The following is a 12,218-nucleotide window of genomic DNA, read 5'->3' on the forward strand; positions in this document are numbered from 1 at the left end:
TTTTTTTTCTCAGTTTCAATTTTTTTTTAAGTTTCAATTTCAAATCATTGATTACAAATTCTTTATCGTTGAGAATTTGCTCCAGGTTGTTATTCCTCTTCATTAGCTCTGTTTTGGCTTGGGTAATTGCAAAGAGTTTTTAGAGTTATTAATGTTTTTTCTTAACACAATAAAACTAAAGTTATTAATGTGTTTGTTATAAAAGACTCCAGAAATATCTAGAAAGTTTCATAAGTTCCTAAAAACATCCAGAAAAATCTAGAAAGTTCATAAGGTTCAAGAAAATTCTGGGTTTCAAAAAGTAATAATGCTACTGTCTGCAAATACAACTAATAAACCATTTTTAAAATTTCATGTTGTGGGTGATCATTTTTCAAAACATTTGCTCAAAAGAAAAGAAAACGTAACCCATTGTCATTTCTTTTGAGCAAAGTTCATTGATTTATAACAGGAAATTAATTAATTTACAAAAAGTTAAAAAGTTGTAATCCTAATATATATATATATATATATATATATATATTATATATATATATATATATATATATATATATATATATATATATATATATATATATATATATATATATATATATATATATATATATATAATATATATATATATATATATATATATATATATATATATATAAATATATGTATACATAGATATATATATATATATATGTGTGTATATATATATATATACATATATATATATATATATATATATATATATATATATATATATATATAATATATATATATATATATATATATATATATATATATATATATATATATATGTATACATATATATAGGGTTGGGAATACCAGACCAAAAATCCAATACTGGTATTTCGGTATTGAAAATTTATAATCCCGGGATTCCAGTATTAAACCGGTATTATTAGATTTCCTTTAATAATACATATGAATGAATAATATAATTAAAAAATGTTTTGGGAATTAAAAAAAGCTATATTAACTTATTTAAAGAATAAAAAAAAGAAAAACACAATTCAGTAAAATGTTAGTTATATATTAATCATAAGAAAAGGAAGAAAACATAAATTTTTAAGGTTCTACTTTTTCTGCAGTTGGTTGTTGATATAAGATCTCAGAAAACATAGGCTGTTAAGCGAATTATCTCCCATCCTTGACCGAATTTTGGTGTAGATTAAGCCAGCTACCGAAAAAACTCTCTCTGATTCTACACTGGTTGGTTGAATACTTAGCAAATAGTTATATATTAAAGTTAAGTATTTTCCCCTAATGCCATTTGTCTCAAAAAATGACATTTCTTTTTTTATTGAGCGTGTGAGATCTTTTTTATTTTGGTCGATTCCACTCTCAGGTAATCTGGTGCAAATTTTTTTTGATATTGCTATCTCCAACTTTTCTTTTAAAGTCAGAGAAATTCCATTTCTTTGATCAACTTCATCATCATCGACATTGAATATTATATTTGTGTCTATTATATTGTTGGCTGAAGTAGATGTTGTTGCTAAAGGTGCAGCTTTATAATGCAAGTTGGCCACACCCAGACGTTGTATCTGTGAAACGATAACTTTTGCGATTGCAGCTTTGGTAATGATCGGAAATAATTCATAATCTCTATCGGTTTCATCATCGCTCGGATTTTGATTGGAGTCTACACCGTGTAAATATTGCAAAACACTTGAAATTTCTGTTCTTTTAAGAATACATACTTTTAAAGCTGCTTTCAATTCATATCTTAATGAACATGGATGGCCAGTTATTGATTTCATCATAAATTGAATAGCAGCATCTGCAGATAATAAAGTTGCATCTTGTCGGCAGATTGCTTCAACTGTAAGCTTAATAGGAAGTAAAACTCAAAGGATTTTTGACAACATTTCAAACTCTGCATCTGAAAAAAAAATAGGTGATTTTAAATCTATTAGAATCTTTTTGATGCAATTTTTTATTTTGAAAAAACGTTCTATCATAGACACCAAACTATTCCATCACCAAAAGAGACAATTCTTTGCCGAACTCTTCTTTTACATATTTTTGTAGGACTTTGTCATTTTTTGTAGGCAAAGAATGAAATATTTTGACCACTTTTCGAACTTTTTGAATTAATGGTAACGTTTGCTGATGTACCAGAAAAGAAGAATCGTCATCATCGTTTTCAGTGGAGATTATGAGTAAACCATTTTTATTTTCATAATCTTCATCAATTAATTCGTCGTCATCTGTGGAATTCTGCTCTTTTTCAAATCTGGGTGTAGGAACTGATGTAATGTTGGTATCTTCTTCATTATACAGACTATCCTTATTATTAGGTTTTTTATAGAGTACGCCGATAACAGCCAACTGAATTCCATGCGCTAAACATAGCTGCTGATGTGCTTCGATTAACCTGCCTACCTTTGTCATAACTGCAGCGCCATCAGTGGTAATACCTACAATATTCTTGATCGAAAGCTTAAAATCACTTAACCCATCGTTGACAAGCTCAACACATTTTTCTGCGGGAATTGTTCCAAAAGCACGAATTAATCCAAAATTCCAAAATTCTTTGTCAGAGTGGACATTAATATTTATGTAACGTCTATTTCTTATTGATGTCCATTCATCAAAAGTTAAAGAAAATCTGTTTCCATTAGCAATTCTGCTCGATAATTCTTTAATTACTTCGTCTCGTATATTTTTACTGTAATTCAATACCATTTTGTGAATTGTTTTGTGATCCTTTGGTATGTTAAAAAAGCCTCTGGCTGTTAAGCTTTTTCTGATATCATATGATGTGCAAATAATGTTGAATGATAAACCATCACACGCAGTCATCCTAGCTAAAATAGCTGGCATTTTATCACTTTTAAAAAAGTTGTTTATAGTCACTGAAGGTTTTGATATCTGTAAAAATTCTGAATAATCTAAAACAGTGGGGCTACCTACATCTCTTTTTAACAAATTGACTTTATGAATTGTTTTTAAATGGGTATGAAGACCGCTTGTAAAACCTCCATGTGTTATTATTATTTTCTTACACAATTTGCAATTAGCACACTGTCCTAATTTTTCTCTTACAAAATGAAACCATGGTGAATTTTTATCATTTGCTTTGGAATGCTCCTCAAAATCTTGAATATTCATATCAGTATAAAATACAAATTTTCTAAAAGGTAATGAAAAGTATAATTTATAATGTATAATTTAACTTACTGTTTGGAATTTAATATAATATTTTAATTTAACTAAAAATAACCAATATCATATATGATATTGGTATATATATACCCACATTTAATTTTGTGCAATGAATTTTGTTTCCATTTATAAGATTAATTAAAATTTTAAACTCTTTGAGCTTTCGAATGGTGAAATTATTTCGAGTACTGAAATAGCGGTATTCGACTTTTTTAATACCGGTATTTCGGCAACTATAAATTGTTCCAAATACAGGGATCCCGGATACCGGGATCCTTGTATTTCCAACCCTACACACACACATATATATATATATATATATATATATATATATATATATATATATATATATATATATATATATATATATATATATATATATATATATGTCCAATATAGAATTAATTTTAGAACTTCCAGAGTTTTTTTTAAATCTTTGTTACTTTATCTAGTTATATACTATTAAATGAATTGAGTGAATTAATTGAAAAATTTCTTTTATAAAAGTATACAATCCTTTTTTCTTTTATTTAGATGCAAAACCTTTGCCAAATGTTGTATTTGTTTCAAAAGGTAAGGTGACAATTATTGCTTTATACAGGAAGTAAAAATCATTAGAATAAAATAATAGATTTTTTAATTTTGATATCATTCTCTTCCTCTTGATGTTATTTTCTTTCTCTTGATGTTATTACATTTCTTGTTTTGGATATTATTCTCTTCCTCTTTATGTTATTATATTTCTTGTTTTTGAATCTAAAGTAACTACATAAATTTTTTTGTTGTTGTTTTTTTAGAAGTAAATAAAGCTCCTGAAATGACATTTAACAAAAACAACTTGATTGCAATCCTAAAATCTTTGGAAAAAGTATATTTAGTTTCTTTTATGTTAAAACCCAACTTATTTTTACAAGGATTGAAAAGCGTAATTCATTTAACCATTGGACAAGATAAAGATCAATATGGTGATAGAACTCCTGCAGTATTTTTTCATGAAGACGGTTCAGGAAAAATGATAATTGCTTCTGCAATCAGTGATAAAGTTGATTCTTTTTTTACCTCTGATCCCCTTCCTCCTAATAAATGGTCAAGTATCAGAATTTCTCAAGTTTTACTTAATGGAGTCTATACTTTTACAGTGCATATAAATGGATATATTGTTCATAGCATTGAAAATACAAAGCCACAAGCATTTCAAAATGTCAAAGTATATACATCAGATCCATGGTATGACTCACAGGATGGTTCTATTAAAGATCTCAGAATTATTAATGGAAATGCTGGTTGGTTTAATTATTGTACTCTATTTTTTTTGTTTAAATTGTTTTATATATATTTCCAGTGGGTAAACTCCCTTCTCACTATACTCATTCATTGTTAAAATTAAAATTTTTTTACTTTTTATAGTAAAATACTATAATATAATATAATTATTGTGAAGCCAGTTTTATCTGGTGTTATGTCTTTTATTAGAGCAAATAATAGAAGACAGAGAAACTGCTTTGGTTCAAAAAAATCTGCTGGCCTTTATTCCAAAGTTGGACAGTATTTATAAGATATATTTTGATGTAAAACCTAATTTATTTACTGCTGGTTTACACAATATTATTCATTTTACTGTTGATTTCAATATGAAAAATTATGGGGATGGAGTTCCAGGAGTTTGGTTTCACAGCAGCGGTGATGGTAGTCTTCACATTTCTGCTTCAATAAATGGCAATTTTGATCAAGTCTTTAAGACTGCACCTGTTACTCTTAAAGAGTGGTCACATGTTGAAATAAGTCAACAGTTAGTAAGTAATGCTTATATTTACACAATAAAACTGAATGGTAAAAAAGTGTATTCTGTAGAAAACCAACAGGCAACATCTTTTGATAATGTTATGATTTATGCTTCTGATCCATGGTATCCAGCACAAGATGGGTCAATAAAAGATCTTACTATCATAAATGGAAAATCAGGTAAATGATTTGATTCATTCAATGATATTTTTTTTATGGTTATTTTTTTTATGGTTACTATGAATGAATGAGAATTTAACTTTAGTTTTAAAACTGATTATTGTTTTTAAATATTTTCGTTAATTAGGATATATTAACAATTCACTCTTCACTGAAACTATGAAAACAAGTTATTTAAGAAATTAAGTTATAGCTTAATAACTGCTCTCTCTGGAATTATTCTCATAGTTTTATGAAGTGTGTAAAGTACTTATTAGAATAAGAAGCTATTATAAGAAATATAATTATAAATTATTAGAAATTTATTTTGTTTCCAATTGTTTGCAAAGTTGTGTTTAGTTCATGTAAAAGTGTTTTTTTTAATTTTCCGAGATGTTTCGATTGTTTCAGTGTTAAAATACAATTTATTTTACAGCCCTAAATTTTAAAATAAGGTGTCACAACTTACATAAAGAAACTATAATATATAAAATAAATAAGTTTTAATGAATGTAATCTAGTCTGTTAATATGTATACATGAATTTGTTTACTGAGAGTTTTTATTTGACTCTCACTCAAATCAAATTTGATAAAATCATCTTGATTAATCGTCAATCAAAATTTAAATTTCACTGGAAGCTTGTATTATATTAAGCTTTTTAATTTCAATAAATTAACTTATTTTTTTAACATAATAAATTTTTTAAATATTTAATTATTTTTATATTAAATTGATCTTAGAATACACTTATTCATGTTGTAGAATTTCATAGGAAAATAAAACGTGCATCACACTTGATTCCTTTTAGTTTTTTCAAAATTTGTTGAATCTTTTTGTTCATTGTGTTGTTTTTATATGAGACAAACTCATAAAGTATTTAGTCACCTTAAAGAAGAAAAACTATAATAAGGTGATTCAACTTTTGTGAATATGTGCAGATCAATATTATGGATATGGTTATCACATTAAAGTACTTAGTCCTGTTTTCTTAACAAGGTTAGCATTCAGAAGAGCATCCAGTTGTAAACATTTTCTCTAAACTTTGTCTATTAAAATCTTTCTTACTAAATTGATATCATGGAAAAAAAAAAATTTCAAGTTTAACTGTGGCGTTAAACTTTCAAAAAAAAAAAAACATAAATACCTACATATTGTGTTTTTTAATTATCATTTTTGAATAAAAATGTTAAACTTTAAAAAAATTACCAAATATTTTAAATACCTTTGTATTGTAGTTTTTACCTACATTTTTCAACACATCTAAATCAAAAAAATGTATAATGTGTAAACTAATCTAAAACTTTTTCTATGGTTTGTTACTATGGTAGCTATTATCATTATTAAGACTTAATTTTGAAAAATAATTTTTTGTTTAAATTTTGTTTAGAATCAGACTGTGCTGTAACAGTAGACGTTGGCTTTATACTTGACTCATCTGGAAGTTTAAAAGATGATTATGGCCAAGAAAAAGAATTCCTTAAAAGTCTTGCAAGGACATTTAAAATAAGCAGCAATGGTGCACATGCAGGTGTTGTAACATTTAGTAGCCAAGCAGAATTAAGTATTAAACTGAATCAATACTTTGATCAAAACCAGTTTGAGCAAGATATTGATAAAATAGGACATATGAATAGATTTACACGAATTGATTTGGCTTTAAAAAAAGCTTTTGAAATGTTTGATGAAAAAAATGGAGGAAGAAAGAGTATTTCTCAAATTTTATTTTTGTTGACAGATGGTAAACAGTATGCTGGACGTCCTCCTGTATCAAATCTTCCTGTATTGAATCCTGAAGATGAAGCCAAAATTTTACGAGACAGAGGGATTATAATATTTGCAATAGGTATTGGACCTCGTGTGGACGAATCAGAATTGACCAAGATTACTGGTTCAATTGATAAAGTATTTTTGGCTAAAAACTTTAATGAGCTAAGTAATAACGATTTTTTAAAGAAAATAAAAGAAGGCACCTGTGTTGGTAATTTCTTTTTTTTCTAATTTTTTTAATTCAAAACATCAAATTTAATATTTTGTATATCTTTTTAAAATTCTTCTCATAGTACTTTCTAATATGTATTTATTATGAATATTATAAGGTACTATGAGAATATATTGTCTATTAAACTACGCAACTAATGTTGGTGAGTGTTAAAGCAAGTGTGTTGAAAAGTTAACTTTTTAAGCGAGTTGGTAAGTTAATGGTTTAAGTGTGTGAACTTGTAGGCTAACTGTATAAGTGTTGGATTGGTAAGGTAATTTTTGAATTGATTGAATTGGTAAGGTAAGGCTCTCTAAGCAGGTATATATATACATATATATATATATATATATATACATATATATATATATATATATATATATATATATATATATATATATATATATATATATATATATATATATATATATATATATATATATATATATATATATATATATATATATATATATATATATATATATATATAAATGCATAAACAGTTGGGGTCCCAACTTACCTTTTAGTATTTAATAGGTTCCTAATATTATCTGAAAAAACAACATAAAAACATTCCTTTTATTGTTTAAACCTGACCCCTGAATATTTAACAGGTCTCTATTATTATTTGAAAAACAATTTTTCCATAATATGTTAACCTGGTACTTAAAAAAAAATGAAATTTTATAAATTGTTTTCAAATTGTAATAATATTTTGTTAAAAAATCTTTATTTGCAAAAACCGTAAAAAACTTAAAAATATTGAAAAACAATAGTTTTTATGCATAAAAATCTAAAGTAATAATATTTATTTCTAGTATTGACATACTATTGAAGAACTTTTTTTTGGATAATATTAGGGGCCTGTTAAACATTCAAGGGTCAGTTTGGACCCCTATAAATATTTTTTGTTAAAAATTTTTATACCATCTTTTTCGGGACAGAAAGCCTATTACATTTGACTAAAGTTTGAAACAATGTTTCAAATTTTAGGTTAGATTTTTGCATATTTTCATCATATTGAAACTTTCAACATGATGTAATAAATTCAATACCTCATTAAAACAAAATTAAGAATTTTTCATCATAAGTGAAAAAATTTTAAAGATTAAAAATTAAAATTAAAAAATAAATACTGAAAATAAATCAGTTTTCTTACTAGGTGATTATAATATTGATCTGATACAATCAAATAATGACACTGTAACGTCTGATTTTTTAAACTTGCTTTCTTTTTACAATACTCACCCTTTTATCAATTTGCTAATTAGAATTGCTAACCACTCTGCTGCAATCATTGACATTATTTTTTCTAATTTAATAAGTAATGAAATTATTCCAAGGAGTTTGACAACTTCAGTTTCTGATCACTTACTTCAATTTTGTATTTGTCCTAATTTAATAAGTTATTTATACCACACAATCACAATTTATATCACGGAAATTTAAAAATTTTTAATAAAATAAACTTCAAATCAGATTTATAAAAAATTAATCGAGATGATCCTATAGAGAGCAGTGGTGTTGACTCTTGTTTCCAAACATTTATTTCTGAGACGATCTTGATTTTGAATCCTGCTTAAAAAACTTTATATTAAGAACTTCAAGCATCGATTCAAACCTCAGATTACAAAAGGAATCTTAAAATTGATTCAAATAGGTAATCTTTTTGTAAAAAAAATGTTAAGATTAAAAGATATTTGGAACACATTTAAAACTGCTTTCAAACAATATAAATACATGATAATTAACTTAATTAAGCTGAGTAAAAAAATGCATTTTAGAAAGTGCTTTACAGAAAATGTAAAAAATCTTTGCGAAATTTGGAAAGGAATTAATAATTTAATGTCAAAAACTAATGATAATGAAACATATAAAACTGAACCATATCTTATCTCTGGAAAGTTAAACACTTTACCAAACTTTTATGTACTAGCTACAAACCTATATCTCTTTTATCTAACATTAGTAAACTTCTTGAAAAACTTATGTATTGTAGAGTGTATTCTTTTCTTAACTCTTTTAACTGTTTTAATGAATTTCAATTTTGTTTTTCGTTCAAAACATTTTACCTGCTATGTATTGATAAGTATAACTGAAAAAATCAGGAAAGCTCTTGACACTGGTCATTTTGTTTGTGGTGTTTTTATAGATTTACAAAAAGCTTTTTATACTGTTGATCATAACATTTTGATTTCTAAATTAGAACACTATGGTTTTCGTGGTGTTGTAAATGACTGGTTTCGATCTTATCTCACAGATTGGAAACAATTTGTAAGTATTAATGGTTATAACTCTACTAATAAATCTGTTGTGTGCAGTGTTCCTAAAGGTTCTTTTCTTGGTTCTCTTTTGTTCTTAATTTATGTTAATGACATAAACAACTCTATTCATTTCTCGTCAATTCATTTTTTTGCTGATGACACAAGCCTATTGCAAGCCTATATTATGTAAAAACATAAATTCAGATCTAAAAGGTATTGTTCACTGGTTAAATGCTAACCTAATATGTCTTAACACAAAAAAACTGAACTAATCTTTTTTTCATCTTTGAGAAAAAAACACAATCCAAACAAAAATTCTAAAATTTAAATCAAAATTAATAATAAACAGTTATATCCTACAATAGTTATCAAATATCTTGGTGTTTTGATTGACTGTAATCTCTCATGGAATTTTCATATTGATGAGTTACGCAAGAAACTAACTCAAGCTAACAATGCACTTTCAATAATTTGTCATTATGTCAATAAATTCACACTAAAGAATATTTACTGTGCATTGTTTTTATCGCATCTTAGTTACTGTTGTCAAATTTGGGGTCAAAATGGCAACTATCACATCAAAAAATTGGTTTCTCTCAACCTCAATTCATAAGAGTGTCACTTCAAGTTGAGCACAGATTACCTATTTAACAGATTACCTATTTAACAGATCTCGAAGAATTTGTTTTTAAAACATACTATCTGAAACAGGAAAATTTGAATGTAGTATACCTCAAGGAGCCTTTTACTTTTTGTTATTTACTTTAATGACCTGATATATTGTTTTAAACATTCAAAATCTATTATTTATGCTGACGACACAGTCGTATATGTTCCCGTAAAAGATATACTTGTTATAGAATCGCGTCTTACATCCGATATGGAAAATATCTAAAAATGGTGAATAAAAAACGAGCTGATATTCAACCTTGGAGTTGATAAACTCCATATTGTTTGGTACAGGAAAATCTCTCTCAAGACAACCAAACACAATGAACGATTTTTACAACTTTAATTCAATATGTTTTGGTTTTTGAGTGTTTAATTAACAAACACTTAATCTCTCATCTTGAATCTAATAACTTACTTTCTGATCATCAATATGGATTTCGATCTTTTTGTTCTACAGCTGATTTGCTAACAGTAATAACTGATAGGTTTTATCGTGCATTAGATAGATGTGGAGAGGTTAAGGCTATTTTTCTTGACATTTCTAAAGCCTTTGATAAAGTTTGGCATGCTGGTCTTATCCATGAGCTTTCTTCTTATGGTATATCAGGTAACATTTTAAGATTATTGAATCCTTCCTTACCAATCATTGTATTAAAGTCATTTTTATAACCTGTCACTTCAGGGGTTCCTCAAGGTCTATCCTTGGCCCTAAACTGTTTTTAATTTACATGAATGATTTTCCAGATATTTTCACATCTAAGATGGAATTGTTCACTGATGATACTACCATTTATTCTTGTCTTGATAAGAAGCCAACGCTCTTTGATTGCTTGGAGGGAGCATTTGAGCTTGAAGAGGATCTCACTTCTGCTACAGCATGGGGCTCACTGTGGCTGGTGAACTTTAACTCAGATAAATTTAATTTTTTTCAACTAATTTTTATTGCAATAACCTAGATCTTCCTAGATCTTATGTTTATAAATGGTAATGTACTCAATGAGTCATCTACCTTTCATTTTCTATGATTAACTCTTACTTTCGATCTTTCAAAAGTTCATTCTCATGTTACTTGTCATTCTGCTAAATCTCATCCTTTTACTGTGACTATTTCTAAGTGCTCTAAAAATTCTTATTTGTCCAGTTTTTATCCTCAAACATCAGCTCTTTGAAATTCACTTTCTTTACTTGTTTTGCTGATTCATATAATTTGCTATATTTTAAGTTGTCTGTCAATCGCTGTTTTGCTCTATAAACTTCATCTTTTCTTTTCCAGTAACTTTCAACTCTAATAGTGGTTGCTTGCAGCCTTGTTTAAAAAAAAAATAACGACAGCAGGTCTAACTATGTTAAGATGTTTTTGACCTTGTCTAAAAGAGAAAGAGTATCGTTAAAAGATCAAATACGACAACAGTATTTCATGTAAGAGATTTGTAGAGGTAGAGGTAGAGAATGGAATCAGAAGTGAGATAATAGCAAGCGCAATAAAGAGAAGCAATCATTGCAGATTCTAACTTTGCAATTGATTGTATATATGGTTTCCATAAGAGGTCAGTAGTGAATGATAATCCAATCAGATGTAAAGAAAAGGATTCAGTAAGAGGCTGTTAAGTGTCTTGACTTAAACTTATAAAGAGGACAGTGCTGTACATGGTTTTAAATATATATACACACATATATATATATAAATATATACAAAAGTTATACGAAGTTAGACTTCTTAAAGATTCCAAAACTTTCTACAAATTATTAGTTAAATTTGCTCATTATTTTTTAAGCAACTCAATATAACGTAAATATTAGAAGTCTTGTTCTTTTTGTGTTTTTTTTTTTCATTACTATTATATTAAAATTATTTAGTAGAAAAATAATTGAAATTAATTAATAAAAAAATAATTAAAATTAATTAATAAAAAAAGAGAAACTGCTTTTAAATATCTTTTGAGTTTCTACTAGTCATAAACTAGTGGTTACACATACACAGATATTCATTTGAGTCAAAGTATTCAATGTGATAATATTAAAACACGAGATGTTACAGTATTTAATGTATAATATCACATTAAATACATTTTGTATTTCGTATTTAATGTGATATTATTGAAACACATATGAGTAAAAATTATGAAAGTTAGAAATAATTTTGCTTAGAAATGGCAAGGCTAATCTAGTTTAATAGCATAA

General features: G+C 26.6%; 1 protein-coding gene across 4 annotated transcripts in view; it reads left to right on the forward strand.

Annotated features, from left to right (window-relative positions):
• Positions 1 to 12,218, forward strand: part of LOC105845300 (uncharacterized) — a 211,880-nt gene that overhangs the window by 103,964 nt on the left and 95,698 nt on the right. For 3 of the 4 annotated variants that reach the window (XM_065816628.1, XM_065816631.1, XM_065816629.1), the window contains exons 9-12: positions 3,715 to 3,753; positions 3,978 to 4,463; positions 4,654 to 5,142; positions 6,511 to 7,101. In XM_065816628.1, the coding sequence (XP_065672700.1) occupies positions 3,715 to 3,753; positions 3,978 to 4,463; positions 4,654 to 5,142; positions 6,511 to 7,101 (1,605 nt within the window). The remainder of the gene's footprint in view (positions 1 to 3,714; positions 3,754 to 3,977; positions 4,464 to 4,653; positions 5,143 to 6,510; positions 7,102 to 12,218) is intronic. The other variant, XM_065816630.1, reaches the window with a different exon arrangement.

This window comes from Hydra vulgaris, chromosome 13, assembly GCF_038396675.1.
Source record: "Hydra vulgaris chromosome 13, alternate assembly HydraT2T_AEP".
NCBI classification, from domain to species: domain Eukaryota; kingdom Metazoa; phylum Cnidaria; class Hydrozoa; order Anthoathecata; family Hydridae; genus Hydra; species Hydra vulgaris.